This window comes from Trichechus manatus, unplaced genomic scaffold, assembly GCF_000243295.1.
Source record: "Trichechus manatus latirostris isolate Lorelei unplaced genomic scaffold, TriManLat1.0 scaffold00015, whole genome shotgun sequence".
Classification (NCBI taxonomy): Eukaryota; Metazoa; Chordata; class Mammalia; order Sirenia; family Trichechidae; genus Trichechus; species Trichechus manatus.
The window spans coordinates 9,377,488-9,400,380 of NW_004443951.1; the positions used below are offsets into that span (position 1 = coordinate 9,377,488).

At 45.8% G+C, this 22,893-nt stretch overlaps 1 protein-coding gene and 1 pseudogene across 1 annotated transcript in view; both read right to left on the reverse strand.

Moving 5' to 3' along the window:
- Positions 1-17,064, reverse strand: part of LOC101346459 (cytochrome P450 4B1) — a 35,204-nt gene extending 18,140 nt beyond the window's left edge. The window contains 1 exon segment of the mRNA XM_012554266.1: positions 16,885-17,064. Within this exon segment, the coding sequence (XP_012409720.1) occupies positions 16,885-17,064 (180 nt within the window).
- LOC111819652 (40S ribosomal protein S26-like) lies at positions 5,919-6,295 on the reverse strand (annotated as a pseudogene).
- Positions 17,065-22,893: the final 5,829 nt, after the last annotated feature.

A 22,893-nucleotide genomic window follows, 5' to 3' on the forward strand; every position in this document is an offset into this window, starting at 1 on the left:
AGTAACAATAAGTTTCGGGCAAGGGAGAAGCAATTCAGGTAAACAAGCCAATCAGTAACAGGGCAATAGGTTTGGGAAAACAAGTTGTGCCTAATCTCATTCTTATCACTGACAAGTCCCCAACATGTCGTATACAGCATAGAGGCCTGTGGGGGCTGCAGTTGTCAGTAGTGCAGCCATGTTTAAATGGCATATATCCCACACTACTCCAGTGAACATACAAAAGATAAGAAAGTGAAGCAGCCTTATTGCTAATACGAAGAAATTTGTAGTGGTCTGGATAGAAAATCAAATAAGCCCCAAAAGTCCCTTAAGCCAAAGCCTAATTCAGAGCAAGGCCCTAACTTTCTTCAATTCTATGAAGGCTGAGAGAGGTGAGGAAGCTGCAGAAGAAAAGTTTGAAGCTAGTGGAGGATGGTTTGTGAGGTTTAAGGAAAGAAGCCGTCTCCATAACATAAAAGTGCACAGTGAAGCAGCAAGTGCTGATGCAGAAGTGGCACCAAGTTATCCAGAAGATCTAGCTAAGATAATGATGAAGGTGGCTACACTAAACAACAGATTTTTAATGTAAATGAAACAGCCTTATATTGGAAGAAGATGCCATCTAGGACTTTCATAGTTAGGGAGGAAAAGTCAATGCCTGCCTTCAAAGCTTCAAAGGACAGGCTAATTCTCTTGTTAGGGGCTAATACAGCTGGTGACTTTAAGTTGAAGCCAATGCTCATTTATCTTTCTGAAAATCCGAGGGCCCTTAAGAATTATGCTACCCAGCAAGGCTAGCATTAATCCAAAAAACACAAAATAATGAATGTTGGAGCAGTTATGGAGAGACTGGAACACTTATACACTGTTGGTGGGAATGTAAAATGGTACAACCACTTTGGAAATCGATTTGACTCTTCCTTAAAAAGCTAGAAATACAAGTACCATAAGATCCAGCAATCCCACTCCTTGGAATATGTCCTAGAGAAATAAGAGCCATCACACGAATAGATATATGCACACCCATGTTCATTGCAGCACTGTTCATGATAGCAAACAGATGGAAACAACCTAGGTGCCCATCAACAGATGAATGAATAAACAAATTATGGTATATTCACACAATGGAATACTATGCAATGATAAAGAACAATGATGAATCCATGAAACATCTTATAACATGGAGGAATCTGGAAGGCATTCTGCTGAGTGAATTTAGTCAGTTGCAAGAGGACAAATATTGTATAAGACCTCTATTGCTATTACAAGAACTCAAGAAAAGGTTTAAACAGAGAAGAAAATATTCTTTGATGGTTACAAGGGTGGGGAGGGAGGGAGAGAGTTATTCACTAACTAGATAGTAGACAAGAATTATCTTAGGTGAAGGGAAGGACAACACACACTACAGGGGAAGTCAGCACAACTGGACTAAACAAAAAGCTAAAAAGTTTCCTGAATACCACCAAACACTTTGAGGGACAGAGTAGCAGGGGCAGGGCTCTGAGGACCATACTTTCAGGGGACATCTAGGTCAACTGGCATAACAAAGTTTACTAAGAAAATGTTCTGCATCTTACTTTGGTGAGTGGCGTCTGGGGGCTTAAAAGCTAGCAAGCGGCCATCTAAGATGCATCAATTGGTCTCAACCTACCTGGAGTAAAGGAAAATGAAGAACACCAAAGACACAAAGAAAGTATTAGTCCAAGAGACAGAAAGGGTCACATAAACCAGAGACTGCATCAGCCTGAGACCAGAAGAACTAAATGGTGCCCAGCTACCACCAATGACTACCCTGACAGGGAACACAACAGACAGTCCCTGATGGAGAATGAGAAAAGTGGGGTGCAGAACTCAAATTCTAGTAAAAAGACCAGACTTAGTTGCCTGACTGAGACTTAAGGAACCCCAGGAAGCATGGCCCCTGGACTCTCTGTCAACCCAGAACTAAAACCATTTCCAAGGCCAACTCTTCAGACAAAGATTAGACTGGACCATGGGACATAACAAGATACTTATGAACAGTATGCTTCTTAGCTCAAGTAGATACATGAGACTAAATGGGCAGCTCCTGTCCGGAGGTGAGATGAGAAGGCAGAGAGGGTCAGGAGCTGGTTGAATGGACACGAGAAATCAGGGGTGGAAAGGAGGAGTGTGCTGTCACAGTATAGGGAGGGCGATTAGGGTCACATAACAATGTATGTATAAATTTTTGAATGAGAGACTAACAAGTTGTAAACTTTCACTTAAAGTATAACAATTTAAAAAATAATAATTATGCTAAATTTACTCTGCTGTGCTCTATCAATGGAACAAGAAAGCCTGGATGACAGCACATCTGTTTACAACATGCTTTGCTGAATATTTTAAGTCCACTGTTGAGACCTACTGCTCAGAAAAAAAGATTCCTTTCAAAATATTACTGCTTATTGACAATGCACCTGGTCACCCAAGAGCTCTGATGGAGATGTACTTTGTTTTCATGCCTGCTAACACAACATCCATTCTGCAGCCCACGGTTCAAGGAGTAATTTCGACTTTCAAGTCTTATTATTTAAGAAATACATTTCATAAGGCTATAGCTGCCATAGATAGTGATTCCTCTGATGGACCTGGGCAAAGTAAATTGAAAACCTCTGGAAGGGATTTACCATTCTACATGCCATTAATAACATTCATGATTCACGATAGGAGGTCAAAATATCAACATTAACAGGAGTTTGGAAGAAGTTGATTCCAACACCCATGGATGACTTTGAGAGGTTCAAAACTTCAGTGGAGGAAGTAACTACAGATGTGGTGTAATTAGCAAGAGAACTAAAATTAGAAGTGAAGCCTGTAGATGTGACTAAATTGCTGCAATCTCATAATAAAACTTTAACTGATAAGGAGTTGCTTCTTATGGATGAGCAAAGAAGGTGGTTTCTTGAGATGGAAGCTACTCCTGGTGAAGATGCCGTAAACATTGTTGAGATGACAACAAAGGATTTTGAATATCACATAAACTTAGGTGATAAAGCAGCAGCAGGGTTTGAGAGGGTTGACGCCAATTTTGAAAGAAGTTCTACTGTGGGTAAAATGCTATCAAACAACTTCGCATGCTACAGAGAAATCTTTCATGAAAGAGTCGATCAATGCAGAAAACTTCAGTGTTGTCTTATTTTAAGAAATTGCCACAGCCACCCCAACTTTCAGCAACCACCACCCTGGTCAGTCAGTAGCCATCAACAGCAAGGCAAGACCCTCCACCACCAAAAAGATTACAACTCACTGAAGGTTCAGATGATGGTTAGCATTTTTTAGCAATAAAGTATTTTTTAATTAAGGTATGTACATTGTTTTTTTAGACATAATGCTATAGCACACCTAATAGACTACAGTATAGTGTAAACATAACTTTTATATGCACTAGGAAACCAAAAACTTCATGTAACTCTCTTTACTGTGGTGGTCTGGAACTGAACTCACAGTATCTCTGAGGTATGCCTGTATTGCCTACAATCATTGGAGTCTGACAAACCTGGGTTCAAATCTTGATTTTCCTATTTTCTGGCTGCGTGAACTTGGGAACACTCCTTAAGATCTCTGAATCTTGATCTTCTAATCTATAAAATGGGGATAATTATACCTACCTTTTGGGTTGCTTTGATGTTAAATTAAATCATACAGGAAGTGTGTGGTAGGTGTTATTAGTTGAGGTTGTGTGGCATTGAAGGCCCTTAACTGGAATAATACATTAAAGGATCTAAAACTCGATCCTGCTCAAGGTAAGCGCTCAACTCATAGTCCCCTTCCCTTCAAGCCTACCCTTCCCAGTACATCTTCTTCCAAGTCTCTTCCCTACATCTCCTGCCCATCCTATCCCTAAATGCCTCCAACTGCACTAGAGAATGTGCTCTGTATATGCCCTAGATACTTACACCTGTGGGTAAAGGGTTAACCAATCCCTGTTCCCTGTCACATGGAAACCTGACTTTGGGTTACAGTCTCCAACTCTGTTCCCCTGGAAACCTGATAATTGTAGAATGTCAACTGTGTTGCTAGGCAGCATTGCTTATGGTAGAAATGATCCCTGGTTGGTAAATTACATCTGGATTGGGAAGAACCATGAATGAACTATAAGTACTTGATGGTGGGATCCCTGGTGGTGCAACAGTTAAGCATTCAGCTGCTAACCAAAAGATTGGCAGTTCAAATCCACCCAGTGGCTCCATGGGAGAAAGACCTGGTGAACTGCTTCTGTAAAGATTACAACCAAGAAAACCCTATGGGGCAGTTCTACTCTGTTACATAGGGTTGCTATGAGTTGGAATTGACTTGATGGCACTCAACAATAACTTGATAAGGACACCATGCTTTGGGCTTCCCTGAGTGCAGTGACTCTTGTACTGTGCATGACCCTTGCAGGAACCTTGGGACTGTTAGTAGACATGAGGATTCTGTGGGGTATGGTGATTCTTAGATAAGGTGGGCCCCACACCCACTGATGTGGATCTCATCTCCTTGCACTTGGCTGTCCCCCGAGAAGATGGATCGCTGATGCCCAGGTAGACTGTTGCAAGGAACACTTGATGCAATCTTGCTGGCAAGCTGTGGTTCCTGTCCATAACCTTCTGAGTAGATTGATGCTAAGTGTGCCTATGGTAGTCTTGTGAGTATGAATGTCTAGAACTGAGATGACCTCCTGGGGTGTGGCACCATCTCTGTGTCTTGGCTTATACCATCCTTCCTCCTGACACACCCTCTACCCAAGAACACTTGTCTGACACCTGTTCTTGAACAGGGGAACATTCTACCTGTTCCTTACTATCCATCCTGAAAGCCCCTATCCAGAAATCTCTCTAATCCCCCACCAACTGAAATCTCTGCCTTCTCTGGGCCTCTCCAGCACTGTTAGTATTTCACTCACATTCTTCTTCGTGTTAGAATTGCTTGCATCCATGAAAAAAAGCAGTACTATTAACATTGACATTCACCGAGCATTTAGTATGTGGCAGACATTGCATTAAGAGGGCATTTAATCCTCAGAAAACCGTATAAGATAAGTATTGTTGTAATTCCCACCTCATAGATGAGGAAACTGAGGCTCTTTCACATGGTTAGATAGGACCCCTGACTCCACCTCTAGGCTGTGAGTTTCTCATGTGCAGAGACCACAGCTGTGGCATCTCCAGGTCCCCCACAGAGCTCAGCACAGGGCTTCAGACACAGTACATACTTGGTAAAGTGTGTGTTGAATAAATGAGATGAAAAAGAATGAAAAGAAGAAAGGAGGGAAGACGGGAACCCAAGGTCAAGAAGGGGAGAGTGTGGACATGTTGTGGGGTTGGCAGCCCATGTCACAAAACAATATGTATAGTAATTGTTTAATGAGAAACTAATTTGCTCTGTAAACCTTCATCTAAAGTACAACAACAACAACAAAAAAAAAAAAAAAGTAGAAGAAGAAGAAAGAAAGGAGGGGAGAAACCATACCAAGCATTTGGCTAATTTAAACATTGACCAGAGACAGTCTCATGATGAACCAGCCCAAGGCCTTGCTCAATTTGAGGGTTCATAGAAGGGTCACCACTAACACTTCCCTGTGTGGTAAATAATATTAAAAATTTCTATTTGTTCTTCCCAGCTGGTCCTAGCCTGCCTGCTCTGACTAATGTCCAGATTCACTACTCATTCGGGCATTCTGTCTCTTGACATAGTGAATGGAAAGGAAAATGTATGCATTGAGTGCCTACTATGTGCCAGGTACTACCATGTGAGTGATTTCATGGATTGTCTCATGAACCTCATGCAGAAGGGCTAATTCCTCCCATTTTACAGGGAGTGCCATTCATGTTGAGGTCTATGCTGGCCCTGCTTCTTTTTTTTTTTTTTTAAGTATAGTTTCCATTTTTTTTCTTCCAGGTTAATTTTTCTCCAGTCTTTAAGGACTCAAATTCTTACATGAGCTTTGGTGGAGGTCATGGGGCAGCACCTGCAGGTCTAAATCGGAGTAAGGGGTGTTTGGTCCTTCCAGGCTTCATGAGAACAATTCCTGATCACCTTGCTGTGAATGGCACAATTAACGCAATAAGGTGGTTTCACATGCTGCTTGGGAAGCGCATAGGTGTCAAAGACTGACTTCAGAAATTTCCCTGACAGCTGCAGCCTCTACTATGTTTGAAATGATGAACTTCTAAATGACCTTGTCTGTGGGCACGCACTAGGCGCTGTTTGTGCAGCATATAGGTTACACATGGCCATGACCCTTTTTGGCATAACCACTCTTCCTTCTTTTCTTTGTTATCTTGGAAGACAGGACCCAAGAGCTGGCCATGCTTTTTCTCCATGGAAAGTTCCCTTTCATAGTCCCCACTTACTCAGTTAATCCATATTGTATCCTCCACAAGACAGCCTTGAGAAAGGACATAGGGTGTCTGATAATACAGCCCCCCGGCTATCCTTCTCTGACCCAGACCACTACCCTTAATGACCCTGAGGATTGGACCTGGCTACTCTGGGCTCTAGACAACCATCTTTGCCTTCTCTGGAATTCATCTCCTCCCAGGTCCTGTGCAAAGTCCAGTGTAATCTCCCCCAAAGACCCCTCCCTCACTTCCTCTGAACTCAGCATTCTAGTCTCCCCTCCCTCCCCAAGAAGGCTTGTAAGAGTTTTCACACTGCCATTGAGCACCCAATGCCAAAAGGACACAAAGTGATAAGCATCCTCCCCACCCACTTATAAGACAGAACATTCAAGTGTCCCTGACCGCTTCCCAGCCTCCTTCCTTGCTGGCATTCCTGTAAAGTGCCCCTTCTTCCTGTGTCTATCTTATTTTTTCCATCTTCCTTCCTAGGTTTTCATCTCCACCCCTCCCAAGTCCCAGGAGCCCAGCTGGATAAAGCGTTAAGAGCCTAAGTCACAGAGAAACCAGATTAATAGGAACTCAGGATAAGAAGCAGCCTTTGGCTGATCTGGTTCATATAAGCCCCACTCCCCTTCTTGTCAACTATACTCGGGCCCCTCTGCAGCATCCTACCAGGGACAGGAGACCCTGACCTCACGCTGACCATGTTCACAGTCTGAACCCACACCTGCCTCCTCACTCCCAGCTTTCCCCTACATATCCTTGATTGTCCAGAAAAACCTAGTGAGAGTGAGGATGGCTCCTGGCAGCCCAGCCCCACTGCTAAGCTGAAGCCTTTCTGAGTGGACTGAGGTGACCTCTTTCTAGGGGGCACAAGGCTGCCTGGCCAGCTCCTCTGGATAGCACAACTAAACATCTCAGTCGTGTCCTCAGATGCCCTGAAGTTCCAGGTAGGTAATGCTGAAGCAAATCCTGAACGATCTAATCGTAGCCTATGAAAGCGGAGCAGCTGGGCAGGAAGGTTTGACCATACCTGTGCAAAGGCACAGAGACTGGAACGAGCATTGTGTGTATAGGAAATTTATTTGTTTAACAAATGTTTGTTTTTTGAGGTTTAGTATGTGCCAGGCCCTGTGTTTTTTGCTTAGCACTTCTGGAGTGGAGAGAAGAAGGACAGAATGAGGCTGGAGATGGGTAGGGCAGATCACAGAGGTTCTTCTAGGCCATGTCACAAAGCTTTACTTTATTCTGAGGGCAATGGAGAACCATTGAAGGAATTTAAGCAAGGGAATGACAAGGTCAGATTTGTGTTTTAGAAAGATCACTTAGGCTTCAAGGCAGTGGATAGATTGGTGGAGGCCAAAATTGTGATGCTTTCAGGGCATGGAGGTCTGGGCCAAACTTGTTTTTCTTCAACAGGAAGGAAGCAGGGAAAGATCAGGGCAGTAACCTTCAACCTAACCCCTCCCATCCTCACATTTGCACTCCTTATTGACCTCACCAAGAATAAACAATAGGTGGAACTGAGAAGAGCAAGCCTTAAGTCACCACTCTCTTCTCTGCTCCCCCAGAGTTCATATAAGGTCAACAGTGCCTAGTAGAACCACACCCCCACTTTGTAGGTGGGAACACTATAGCCCAAAGATCAAAGGGAACGCTTCCACATGAGTCTGGGCAGACCAAGAATCATGACTGAAACTCTTTCTGCTGCCCCTCCTGTTAAGCCTGTCCAAGCCAACTGAAGCTCAGTTGGCCAGTGTTCAAGAAACCAAGCTCCTGCTTAGCCAGTCTGCTGCAAGCCACAGCTCTCGCAGCGGGAGAGTGGAGACCCCTGATGAAAACAAAAATAAATCTGTTCACAAAATGGTGGTGGGAGTTTAGAAAAACAAATAGTTGGGGAGGGGAGAGGGAAGGGATTCCTCCTTCCCCAGCATGTTGGAGGTCCCTCAAGGCAGATTATGTTGATGTCAGATTTAGAGTGCCTGAATTGCCTGGTCCAGAACCTTCACAAAATGAGAATCTCTTCCCTCAAGAGCTCAAACATCTCTCGTGACAGGAAACTACTTTTCAAAACAACTCAACCCATCTTTGGACTGTTCTAATTCTTAAAAAGACTTCTTAGTCACTGTCTTAGTCATCTAGTGCTGCTATAACAGGGATACCGCAAGTGGATGGCTTTAACAAAGAGAAATTTATTCTCTCACAGTCCAGTAGGCTACAAGTCCAAATTCAGGGCGTCAGCTCCAGGGGAAGGCTTTATCTGTCTGCTCTGGAGGAAGGTCCTTGTCATCAGTCTTCCCTTGGTCTGGGAGCATCTCTGCACAGGAACCTCAGGTCCAAAGAATGCACTCTGCTACCGGCACTGCTTTCTTGGTGGTATGAGGTCCCCCACTCTTGCTTGCTTCCCTTTCCTTTTATCTCTTGAGAGATAAAAGTGGTGCAGGCCACACCCCAGGGAAACTCCATTTACATTGGATCGGGGATATGACCTCGGTAAGGGTGGGGTTACAATCCCACCCTAATCCTCTTTAATGTAAAATTACAATCACAAAATAGAGGACAACCACACAACACTGGGAATCATGGCCTAGCCAAATTGATACACACATTTTTGGGGGGGCACAATTCAATCCATGACAGTCACTGAACTGAAAAAGACCTGCCTGTGGCTTTCCCTCATGAGTTCCTGCTCTGCTCTAGGGAACCACACAAGCTCCCACTACCCAGAGAAGTCCTGCAGGGATTGGGAGTTGGGAGCCAGATCCCCCAGGTCTGCACTCCTCCAGGACGGCATCCTTAGTGGCCTTGGGTGCCCTCGTCCCAGTTATCTCCCTGCCCTGGGAACTCCCCATACACTCAAGATTGTCAATGCTCAGCATGTCCAGCCAGTATTAAGGACAGCAAAGCTGTGTATTTAAAGCAAAATTGTTAGGAGCACTTGCCAAGAAAAATCATCCAAAAGTGAGAAGAGGCAGTATCTCTGAAATAACCACTGGTGAAAAAAAATGGATTCAGTTTTAAACAATCTCTTTGGGTACTCAGTTATGGGATACTGCAGCAAGCTATGGGGAGCCTGGAGGAAGGGGATCTAATGGTAAAGATCCCCAAGGAACAGAGAAGTGACTTCCTCACCTCTCTGTTAACAACCAGGTGACTTCACTCTTCATCCTCCCCTTCAGAGACATGTGTACGTGTGAACACGTGCAAACACACAGACAGAGAAAGGACTCCTGGGTCGGATTGACATGAGTCACTATGACTATCCTACTCACCAGGTGTTGACTAGTAAGTGTATACAGGCCTTGCCCAAAGTCACACAACTAGAATTCATACCCAGGTCTTTAGAGTCCAAAGCCTGTGCTCTGTCCCTAACACCTCTCCTGTCTTTAACATTCAAAGATGAACTCCAGCCCCAGGAAGACCAGGCTTGAGCGGGAAAGCAGGGAGACATCTAAACACCTAAAAAGACAGGAGGGCAGGGGCCCAAAAGAATGTCCAAGTGTCCAGTGGGGTGCGGACATTGGTTTTCACCCCATTTGAGTGGCTTTACTGCCTGAGTTGGATCCCCCAGGAATTCATCACTCATTTAACAAATAAGCATTGAGTACCTACTCTGTGCCAGGTATGGTGTAGTTCCTGGGGATACAATGGTGAACAAGACGAAGCCCTTGCTCTCCCCGAGCTTACATTCTAAGTGGGGAGAAAGGAAATAAATAAGAACCAAATACATTAATAATATAATTTCAGGTAGTGATAACTCTAGGAAGAATAAAGTAGGAATAAGGAGTAGGGGCTGCTACTGCACAAGGTAACTGAGTGGGTCAGGCAAGGCCTCTCTGAAGGGACATTTGCGCAGAGATTGGCAGAAAAGCCTTCTGGAAAGTTACCTAGCACTGGCCACACTCTGCCCCTCACAAATTTCTCTTTCCTCAACCATTCCCTCCACCCAACACATGACACTTGCTCTACTTCTCAAAGAAAGTCGAGCATCAGATAAGTTGTCCCTAAAAATCAGCCACCAGACCTGAAGGACCACCTGCGCCGACGCCCCAGCATCTCCTGCCACAGTAGAGGAGGTGTCTTAGACATGCCCAAGGTCAATCCCTTCAGGGTCCAGCCCTCCCCTCAGGTGTCTCAATCAGCCCTTCTCTCTCCCATGTCACAGACCTCGCCCTCCCAGCTGGCTCCTCATCATCTGCATTTAAAACATGCTCAAGTCTCTCCTACTTTAAAAAAAAAGAAATAAAAACTCCCTTGGTTTTGCTTCCTCTTCCAGCTAACACCCTATTTTCCTCCTCTCTTCATAACTTCGTGGAAGAGTTGTCCTCACTGTTGTCACTTCTTCCTGCTTTAGCCCTCACCCCTCCAACATTGCTCTTGCTAAGGTGAAAGCACCCTCCTTGATGTTAAGTCCACAGACCTCCAGCTACTGTGACGCAGTTGATTTCCCTGTCTTTCTTGAGCTCTCTCCCGGATGTCCTGCCACCTCTCCTGATGTCCCCTCTCAGCAGCTCCTCCCCCACCATTTGTTCCTCAAAGACTGATGCTCCGGAAACCTCCGTCCTTTGCCTCTTCTCAGTCTGCACATTCTCCCTGGAGGCTCTTCTCCACTCCTGTGACTTCCTTTGCCATCTACCTGCCTGTGATTTCCAAATCCTCTGCTCATGGCAGCTCATCTTTCTCTTGAGCTCCAGGAACATAATCAACCACTTTCTGGACACCTCTACAGGATGTCCTCTATGCCACTCAGAACCAGTGTTTCCAAACATGAACACACTATATTTACCCCCAAAATCTGCTCCTCATCCTGTACCTAGGAATGGAACCACCATGCACCCGGATACCAGCCAGAAACCTGGAATGGAGTTTTCTCAATGGTTTAAAGCAATACTAAGGGGAAAGACCTTTGGAGGCTGCGCCTCTCTCGGACACATCCACCAAGTGGCATTTACATTGGAATCAGCAAAATAGAACCAAGAGAGCCAGATGTAGCAGCTCAGGGTAGGAAGTTTCTGTGATACATCAGGCCAGATACTCTCCAAATCCCACAGCTGAGTTTCCCACATCTAGACACTGACAGGTGTTGCCAGTCCCTGGGCCTCCTCTTTCTGGGTCTCAGATTCCCACATTTTTGTTTTGTTTGTTTGTTTTTCGACATAGAAATTCATTCCTCCTGCTTACAATCCAGTCTTGCGGCTCAAGGGGTCTGTGATGGTTAAGGTTGTGTGTCAACTTGCCTGGGCCATGATTCTCAGTGATTTGGCAGTTAAGATGTAGTTTGGCAGTCGTATAATATGTAATCACCTCCATGATGAGATCTGACGTAGTGTGACCACCTCCATGATGGGATCTGCTGTGAGTAGCCAATCAGTGGAAAGGGAGTTTCCTTGGGGATGTGGCCTACATCCAATGTAGGTGGACTTTCTGGCACAGCTCGCTGGCTTTTGCTCACTCTGGATCCTGCAGCTGGCTCCTGTTCATCTGGCCTCGGTTCTTGGGACTTGAGCTAGCAGCTTGCCTGCTGATCTTGGGATTTGTCAGCCTCCACAGTCTGAATCTTGAGTTCACCAGCCCCAGCAGCTGCATGACTCAGGAGAAGCTTCCAGCCTGACCCACAGATTTGGGACTTTACAACCTCTGCAACCACGTGAGCCATTTCCTGTCTCCCTCTCTCACTCTCTCTCTCTGTATATAGACACTTCATTGGTTTTGCTTCTTTAGAGAACACAGCCTAAGACAGGGTCCTTTTCTCTCTTTAGGTTACTTTGCAAATTTCTGCTCTAATCCAGCTATGTTGATGCCACAGTTTAACAAAGCTCTAAGGACAATCCCGTGTCCCTCTTTCCCTAGTGCATGAAGGGGACCTCACTGACATCTTCACATCTGGATATGGTAAAGGACTTGCTGCTTCTCTCTCCCGTGCCCACCCCACCCAGACATGGTCTACACTACCTCTTACTTCTCTCCATCCCACTGGCTCACTCCATCAACGTCTACCTGGATTGCGGTCTCAGTCTCCACCCTAGTCTCCTTGCCTCCAATTTTGGCCTCCACCAATCTATCTATTCACTGCCCTGAAGCCTAAGTGATCTTTCTAAAATACAAATCTGACCTTGTCACTCCCTTGCTTAAATTTTTTCCATGGTTCGCCATTGCCCTTAGAATAAAGTAAAGCCTTGTGACATGGCCTAGAAGAACCTCTGTGATCTGCCCTACCCATCTCCAGCCTCATTCTGTCCTTCCTCTCACCACTCCAGAAGCGCTAAGCAAGTATCACAGGGCTTGGCACATACTAAACCTCAAAAAAACAAGTATTTGTTAAACATATAAATTTCCTATACACACAATGCTCGTTCCAGTCTCTGTGCCTTTGCACAGGTATGGTCTTCTACCCTTCCTGCCCAGCTGCCCCACTTTCATAGGCTACTATTAGATCATTTAGGATTTGCTTCAGCATAACCTACCTGGACCTTCCCCGACTCCCCAGGCTGAGAGCAGTGCCCCTCTCAGGAGCCAAGGCTTTGTAACAGGCACTTGTCACACTTTTACTGTTGAGTTGTTGGTTGGACAATGATTGTTGCTTGGGAAAGTAGAAATCTTGTATGACTTCCAAAGACTGGTTTGATTTGGGAAGAAGGAAGAAGATGAAGGAGGCAAATGCCTCAGAGTGTTTTAGAGCAAGAATCCGTCTATAATTATTTTAACACCTACGACATAAATATTACCCTGATGCAATATGAACTGGACATCCCCAGTGATATCTGCCCAGAAGTTCACAAAGTACCTACACCACCAGTACCAGTGGTCATAGAATCAATTCCAACTCACGGTGACCCCATGTGTGTCAGAGTAGAACTATGCTCCATAGGGTTATCAATAGCTGATTTTTCAGAAATAGATCACCAGGACTTTCTTCTGAAACTTGAACCTTCAACCTTTCAGTTTCAGCTGAACACATTAACTATTTGCACAGCCCAGGGATTCTTTTGACCGCCTTCTAACCCAGCAAGATAAAGATTATTATCTCCATTTCATTGACAAGCAAACCAAAGTGCAGAGAAGTGAAGTGACTTAACCAGGACACAGAGAGGGCACATGATCAATATCTGCTAAATGAAAGTGAGGCAAAGTCCAGAACCAAGGCTCTTCACTATACAGCACAAGGCAGTGAAGACTGTCCCAGTGAGGCGTGAGGCCAGGGAAGAGGCCTCAGCAGTCTCAGGATGGCTTTGGGCTCTTCCTTGGGCTGGGGGATGATATCCCCACCGCATCCTCCACCTCCCCACCCCCACACACAAACACACAGATACACACACAAGTTAGATTTGTTAGCCTCTGCAATATGTGCAAAGTCCTCCCTGGGCCTTAGAGTGGGATGAGGGGAAACTTACGGAGATAGAATAGGTTTCAGCCTCAGGGGGATACATTCTGAGAATTGAGGAGGATGACGGGTAGTTGCTACCAGGGCCTTCAGACTGTAATTGGAGATCAAGAAGGGAAAATTCATCCTGATGGGCAGCTCTTTTCTGTCCCTGGGCCCTTCATCCCCCTAGTTCTCCTTCTGCACTTCCTATTCCCATTGTCGCCAAGCCCATGAATCTGGCTTGCAGTTACTTTTTATGAACTGATCTAGTCCTGAATTAAAATGTAGGAGTCCTGGATCTAGCCTGGACTCAATTCCTGACGGACTTAGGCAAATATGTTATGTAATATATGTTTATAATATAGTGATCTCAAGCCATACACGTGTGAAACATGTAATGTGTGACTTGAACATTTAAAGTTAAGCTTTAAACAACTTAAACTTTTTGTTTGTTTTTTAAACTGTTTTCTAAGCTTTGGACAACTTAAAACTGACAACTTCTAATGTTATAAACAAGTGCTTTGCTGTGATATGCTTTAACTTAATCTTCTGTTCATTTATGTCAGACACTCGAGTAAATCTCTGATGATGATCCTATGACATGTTACACTGATGCAATATGAACTGGACATCCCCAGAGAGACCCTTATTTGCAAAATCAAAAGGACTAAGTTATATAAAAACTCTGGGCTTTTGCTCTTCCAACGAGAGAAGACAGAGGCAGAAACATCACTCCATAGTTTCTGACTCTCTCTGAAGACTGAGATCTTGCCTATCTCTGCTATCCTCAGACTCCAGCTACGAGGAACCTCTGCAGAGCACAAGCTGTGGTCAAGCCTTCCTCCCAAGACCAGTTGTTAAAGGTAAAAGCCTGAAATCTAAAGATTTGGACTCTAACCATTGAACTAACCTAATGTCTTGTGGCCTTACCTGTGTGCCTTGCCATGATTACTTTGCAATAAACTAAATGAGTTTATGCATAAGAAACTTGAGCATTTCTTTACTTATTTCTAAATAAAATCCTACAAGACACGTTGCCCTCTCTGAACCTCAATTTCCTCATCTTTACATTAGGAAAAATAATCTCCATCCTTCCTTCCCCATTTTTGAGGCTTAGGTGCGGATCAGACAGGGAGCAGAGGAGCCAAGCCCCTGAGGAATGCAGAGACATTGTGATTGCTATGGTTCCCCAGGGCACTTTTGTAATGCCCAAGAGAGACCACCCCTCTAGCCCTTGCCTGCCCTTCCTGGTGCCAAGAAGAAGGCCCTTCAGACACTTGTGTTGATGCCAGAAAGCCAAAGCTAAAGTATATACCAGGCCCTCTGCATGTTCTCAAGATGTTGGGGGTGGGGGGCAGTTGAAAAGAAGAGGGCAGCCAGTTCTGACATGAGGGGTGGGGGGAAGGTCTCTCTAAATGCCTGTTACACCCCCATTATGGCCAGACCTCGACCCTCCCATGACCCTCCTTCTGTACTTAGCAATTCTTCTTCTAGTTGCTGTCAAGTCGACTCTGACTCATGGTGACTTCATATTTCTCAGAGTGGAACTATGCTTCATCAGGTTTTCAGTAACTGATTTTTCAGAAGTAGATCACCAGGCCTTTCTTCCAAGGTGCATGTGGGTGGACTCAAACCTTCAACCAAGTGTGTTAACTGTTCGCGCCACTCAAAACCAAAAGAAACCAAACCTATTGCCATCGAGTTAATTCTGACTCATAGCAACCCTATAGGACAGAGTAGAACAACCCCATAGGATTTCTAAGGAGCAGCTGGTGGATTCAAACTACTGATCTTTTGGTTAGCAGCCAAGTTCTTAACCACTGCACCACCAGGGAAACAACCAGGGACTCCCAAATCCCTCCTAGTCCCTCCATTTGTCCATTTCAGTGATGCCTGCTCTGTGCCAACCTTTGGGTTGGACCCTGAGGGTACAGGGATGAATCAGACCAGATCTCCACCCTCCAGGGGTCACTGTCCAGTGGGGAAGATGGACAAGTAAGCAGAAGATGACAACCCAAGGGGACAAGCATTGAGATAGAGAGAGAAGGTAGCTGATGCAGAATCCTGGGGTAGAACCCAACCCAGCCTGGGGGCCAGAAAGGCTCTGGTATCTGTTTTCTCCTCCAGACCATAAGCTCCTTGAAAGTAAGGCCTGGGTCTTTCTTTCCTGGGTGTCCCCAGGATGGATGTGGGTCGCTGGACCATTTTGAGAGGGTAGTTATCCATGGGGGTAAGAATAAACCTGGGCAGGTCTCACACAAAGGTCAAGCTCATTCCCGGTGTCAATCATGAAGGAGAAGGGATTTCTCTGCCTAAGAATGAAGCAGGTCGTCAGGAGGAAGGAGAAGGAACTCTGCCTCTCTCTCAGCCTTAATCTCTAGCATCTATACCTGGGTTCCCAAACCTGGCTGCAGATCAAAACACTTGGGGAAGTTTTTTAAATTCAGATTCCTAGTTCCAATCTAATAAATTAGAATCTCCAGGGCTAAGAGTCCAGGAATCTACTTGGCCCTGTTGATTCTAATGCAGCTGTCCCTGTCCTCTGCTCTAGATTCCCATGATGGAATGGAGCTAAGAAGTGCCCTTGAAGGCAGTGCTAAGGTAGCCACCACCACCCTGAGGTAACTGGGGGAGGATGAGCCAGGTTCTGAACCCAGGAAGACGAGCCAGCCCATAGGCATGGCAGGGAAAACCCCACCTTTAGGGGCATCAACCATTTGGACACTCTGAGAGGTCTCTCACTTGACAGCATTCATCTCTGCCTTTGCTTTCATTTTCTGCCCTAAAAATGAAAATTTTTACACTGCACAGAACAAACAGGACTCTCATTAAGCCCTAGAGGACATTGCCTAGTTCCATCATACAATCCAGATATATTACCTTTTGGCTATCCCCAAGCCTCTAGTAGAGCCTTGTCTGAATCTTGGGTTTCAGGATGATGGGGAGCAGCCTGTGGCCTGCTTGGCCCCAGTTCTGAAGTACCCCACCCCCACAACCTGAGGCCAGCTTGGGAGGAAGGAGTGAGAGAGAGATCATGCTGGGAAAGCTGAAGGGGAATCATGGCTCCCAGGACATCATTCCCTTCCCCAAGCATAAGGTCTACCTCCTTGGCCCCCAGAGGATAAGGCCTGATTCTCTGAAGGTAGGGAGGATGTTCTGAACAAACCTTCTCCAATCCCTCCTCTCTTCACGTACCTCAAGGGCATGCCCGAAGAGCCAGAGGGTGGGAGGGCCTGGGAAGCTCTCCAAAGCCCTAGCCAGCTTCTGCCTCCGCAGCAGTAGGAGAGCGAGCTTGAGGAAGCCTAAGACCAAGATAAGGCCAGAAGCCCACAGGCCCAGGCGGAAGAGGCTCAGGGAGAGTAAGAGGGGCACCATGGCTGGAGTTGCAGTTTCCCAGGCTCTGGGCTGGCTCCTGTTGCCCCGGCTCCCTTATATACTGGACCCAGGCACTCTGCCACACCTTATCCACAGCCATGTCCCATATCCAGCAGCAGCTCAGGCTGGGCTGAATGCCATGAGGTGAGATCAAAACTAGAATCAAAACCAAACCCACTGCCATCAAGTTGATTCTTATTCATAGTGACCTTACAGGACAGGGTAGAACTGCTCCACAGGGCTTCCAAGGTTGTAATCTTTAGGGAAGCAGATTGCCACATCTTTCTTCTGTGGAGTGGCTAGCGGGTTCAAACAGCCGACCTTTTGGTTAGCAGCCAAGCGTTTTAACAACTGCCAGGGCTCCTTTGCCGGGGGGACAGCAGCCCCAAAGTTCACATAAAACAAACGGAAGAGCCTCGCTGACTTCTCCCAAAACTCAGGAAAGACAAACCAGGGAGTGGACTTCAAAGAAACCAGGCAATGGGTATCCCACCTTGATTCCTTGGAGGAGCAAATGAAAGGCAGTTCTTCGTGTAATCATCAGCATAATATGACTGCCTTTCTTAAGTGTCGTGCATGTTCTAGGCGCTTTCTACACACTATCTCATTTAACTCAGACAACAGACACTCTTTATACCCATTTTCCAGAACATGAAACTAAGGCCCAGCATGCCTGTGCTCTCTTACAAGAGAGCTTCCACCTTCAGTGTGGACCCCTGTGAGGATTTGCACTTATTCTAGGCGCAAGATGCTTTGGAATCCTCTGTGTGTGTGTGTGTGTGTGTGTGTGTGTGTGTCTGTGTGTGTGTGTCTGTGTCTGTGTAACCTTCAGGGACAAAGTTGCAGCTCCAGAAGAGAAATTTTCGGTCAGAAAAGGGTCAACTCCACCCACAGGACAATAGTACAAACTTGACGCTTAGGACATGACTTTCAGAGTACTAAGGATGAGATCATCAAATGCAATCTCCCTTCTGGATTGATGGAGGGACTGAAAGCCCAGAGAGGGTCAGGGAATTATCCAAAGTCACACAACAAGTATCCAAAGTCACACAACAAGGCAGCAGCGACTCTTAATTCCTCAACCCAGGGCTCTGTTGAAAAACAAACTTGGCAGCAGGCCCTAGCCTTGAATGGAGAGAGCCTCCTGTTTCTCCCTCCAGTCTTGGGGTGTATCAGTCAGGATCCCAGCAGGAAACAGAATTCACTGCAAATATTTCAGAAAGCCTTGAATGCGAGGCTCCTTTCAGAGAGCTAGGCAGAGTTAAGAAATCAAACAAGGTATGACATGGCATCCAGAGACTAGCAACAGTGGGAAACCCATCAACATCCCTAGGCTGAAAGGACAAAGGGAGGAAATAGTGTTCCTGGATCTCCCAGATGGGGAGGGAGGTGCCTGGTGGAAGCTGTAGTTTTGAGGACACAGCTATTGCCAGAGAAGTACTGCCAGAGCAGGTAATGAGCAGAGAAGAAATGTCCTAACCTCTCTCTTCTCCCACCCTCCAGTCTCCTACTGGCATCTCCCATCAGCCAAACCCAGCCAGGGGTGAGATGACAAGAGAAGCCAAGGGAGTCAGAATACAGGAGAAGGCAGAGATGAGTGAAGAATGAGCCTGGCATGGAGATGGCAGGGGGCAAATCAGCACACAGGTGGACTTAGAACTCAGATCTCAGAACTAGATCTCAGATACTGACTCAGAGAATGGTAAGGTGCCAGTGTGGCCTCCTTGTCCCTTCCAATAGAGGACATCAAGCCTCCTCATCCTTCTCTGCTGATGAGACACCATACCTAGCCCTAGCCATAGGCAGAGAAGGCAAGAAGACAGGGCAATAAAAAGAACTCCAAAAGTGTTCTCCATTGATCTGTCACCTTCGTGAAATTCTACTATTTGTACTTTATTTCACTGGGCCAAGGCATTGAGTGCCCCCTTTAAAGTACAAGTCATCTGGTCAGAGAGTAAGAGAACATGATGCGCTGTAGCTGACTTCCATACTTTAGGGTGAATTTGTTTATCGGCATGGTCCCATCCCGGCAGTGTGATGAAGGGAGTGTTTGGGGGAGAACCTGAGGGAGGTCCCCACCTGATGAAAAAGCTTTGGCTTCTGGCAAAGACCATGTAGGATTCTCCTGGGAAGTTAATGGGGCTAGCCTAGATGGCGTTAACTGGGTATAGTGGACATTGGTTGAATGCCTCCCCAGCATTCATTCCCTGCTTCCCTCTTTCACCAAGTACCATGAATTTTTTGGCTTTGGGGTTCAGTGGGATTGATCTCACCTCCAGCTCCAGCACTGGCCCATATTTATTTAAGATAGTCTGCATTCACCTCGTCCACTGTGGTTGATTGTTCAAGAGTATACACATGACCAAAGTCAGCCAATCAGGGCTGTTGTCGTTTGGCATCAAGTCAGTTCCGACTCATGGTGACCCATGTGTGTTAGAGCAGAATTGAGCACCATAGGGTTTTCAATAGCCGATATTTCTAAAGTAAATTGCAAGCCCTTCCCTCCAACGTGCCTCTGGACTCAAACCGCCAACCTTTGGTTAGCAGTCAAGCGTGTTACCTGTTGCCCCACCCAGGGACTGCAATCAAGGCTAATAAGACTCAATGTCTAGTCTTTAATTCAAGCTGTCTGGAAACAGGCTCTCTAATATTTTATTTTAACCTGGAAGGATGTAATCTTATGAAGAGCCTGACAAGAATGGACCCAACACTGGAGCAACTGAACTGAGAAATATACAGAGAGAAATCGAATACTAGTCACATTGTTTAAACTCCTGTTATCAAGTTTCGTTTAAAGCTAAGAGTACCTTGGGACCTTTTAATTATGTGAACCAATGTAAGGCAGAGGTTCCCAGGCTGTGGAAAATTCCACTGCAGTTTAGCTCACTGCATTAGAATCCTGTTTCCTTTGCTTCGCATGCCCCATGATTTTACATTAAAATCCTGGTGATGCATGAAGTTATATGTAAACCCCATTGCATCTGCATAGTATGATTAAGAATGTTGCTGATGTAACTTGTATGAACTTTCTACTTTTAAACCCCTTACAAGTAACCTTTCCCCTCGCCCTAGCTGAACAGTCTTGGCGGCAACAGCTCCAACTGACTCCTTTCCTTGTGCAAGACAATAAAAGCATCTTTCTCTTTTCCCACCTAGTCTCTCATTATCCGCCAATACGAATCACGCAGAGCAGAACCTGGGGTTTCCATGCTGCAACAGATAAACCCCATTTATTATTTAATTCAGTTTAAATTGAGTTTTCTGTTGTTTAAAACCACAGAACTTCTAATTGATATACTGGGAAAAGCCCAGGAAAGCGGAAAAAGCTTGGTGAAGTTGGGTTGAAACATATTTAAGGGGGTAGCCTGGGACAAACTGAATAGAATTAGCATAGGGTGGGCCAAGTGGGCTTAACCTGGTTTATTTTGAGCAATAGGGCTAGCCCGGGAAGTACTGGGGGCATTCACAGAGGAGTTCCAAGTGGAACTGTTATTGTTGTAGTTGTTAGGTGACATTGAGATGGTTCCAACTCATAGCAACTCTGTGTACAACAGAATGAAACAGTGCCCAGTCGTGCACCATCATCATGATTGTTGTGATGCTTGAGCCCATTGTTGCATCCACTATGTCAGTTCATCTCATTGAGGGTCTTCCTCTTTTTCACTGACCCTCTACTTTACCAAGAATGATGTCCTTCTCCAGGGACTGGGTCCTCCTGATAACATGTCCAAAGTATGTGAGACTAAGTTTCACCACCCTTGCTTCTAAGGAGCATTCTGGCTGGACTTCCAAGACAGATTTGTTCGTTCTTTTGGCATTCCATGGTATATTCAATATTCTTCGTCAACACCACAATTCAAAGGTGTCAGTTCTTCTTTGGTCTTCCTTATTCATCGTCCAGCTTTAGCATGCATATGAGGTGACTGAAAACACTATGGCTTGGGTCAGGCGCACCTTAGTCCTTAAAGTGACATCTTTGCTTTTTAACATTTGAAAGAGGTCTTTTGCAGCAGATTTGGCCAATGCAATGTGTCGTTTGATTTCTTGACTGTTGCTTCCATGAGTGTTGATTGCGGATCCAAGTAAAGAAATCCTTGACAACATCAATCTTTTCTCCATTTATCATGATGTTGCTTATTAGTCCAGTAGAACTAGCATACACAAAACTTCTGTAAGAGGGGAGCAAGCCATGATCTGAGTATGGAGAAAGTAAAGGGCTTAGTTTGGGGAAGAAGCAAATATCTGAGATATTATGAAGCAGAAACCACAGAGGGAAAGGACTTGTCAGGAAACTGTACCACTGAAAGCGTGGTTAGCGTGGGCCTTTAAACGGAGGAGTAATGAGACAATTTTGTCTTCTAGGCTGCAGGAAGCCATGGAGGAAGAGGGCCTTAAGCAGAAGAAGAGTGGTCACAGGTGTGTTCCAGAAATATAACGCCCTCTGTGTGTGTTCAGTGACCTGGGTCAGTGGGGAGGCGACCTGCCAAAAACCTGGAGACTGAAGAGTAAGCTGATGTACTGTCCTGTTGGGAATTGATAAACCTGGGTCAAGAGATCTCAGAGGGCATGACTCTGGGCTGGCCTAGTGTGGAATGGAACTTCCAGAGCTGGCATCAGGGAGAGAAAGTCAGAGGGAAGAAGAGCAAGGTGAATGTTGCTTGTGGCCTCAAATTCCTGCATACTTTCTCCTGCCAGAAACATAGCCCAGCATTCATGGTCTATTGTCACACACTCCGCTCCCTGCCCTGGCTGAAGTCTGCCAGCCATTCACACTTATGGGACAAAGGGTAGGTCACCATGTGGACAGAATTGGAGGCTGGACAGCAGCCACATCCCAGATCCTGATCTTACCCTACCCCTTCCAGTGACTACTGGAAGCCAGTACGTGCCTTCCTAAAGGTTCCACTCACTGGCCTTGGTTCTACTCTCAAGAGCCCAGTAGAAAACTCAACTCTAAAGAAAAACTTGGAGCTAATCCCCAACTGTAAAAATGGTGTCGGGGTCATGTGACCTCCTCTAACTTCATGAGGGGGAGGAGAGAATCATCATCAACATCAGCCCAAGACTGATTCCTAAGAGATGGAGGTTTCACATGCCTCTTCTCCAATCTTTTTACCACTTCTGACACCAGTTGTCTCTCCCACAGCACTCTCTACTTCTCTGCTGGTTTCAATAATTTTTTGCAGTGGCCACACAGAACTCACAGACCATACTCACAATTATGAGGTTTATTAGGGAAGTAACAGGTTACAATTCAGGACCAGGAACAAATCAGGATACAGTTTTTCAGTCAGGACAGCTCCTTGGCCATGCCTGCAGGCAGGCCTCTACCTGGTCCCTGGGCCCTTAGGCTGGCCTCTGCCCTGCTCAGGCAAGTGTTGCAAAGATTTTTAGCTCCCTGATAAGTGACCAGAGGCATCTCATTCCACCAGGAAGTCTCCTGCCTGAAGGCATTCAGCTCTCTGACTCCATGGGTTGGCACACCCACTGCAGCTACCTCACTCCATGGGCCAGGAAGCCCACCACACCATCTTGTGCTGGTCTCCTAGTTCTGCTGCTGCCATTTCTCTGGACTGCTTCTTATTGACTCTCACCATCTCCAGTGTTACTGCTCTCTCTCTCTGGCTCCTGTGTCTAGGAGGTTCTCAGCACAGGCACCCTGGGTCCAAAGAATGTGCTTCACTCCCAGTTCTTCTTGGTGGTAGTGAGGGACCCCTCCGCTCTAGGATTGGCTCTCTTTTACATCTAGCAGGATGGCAAAATTGACCAATCCCCTCATTAGGCTTCCATACACATTATTTGCATAGTTCAACCCCCACAGGGGTTCTA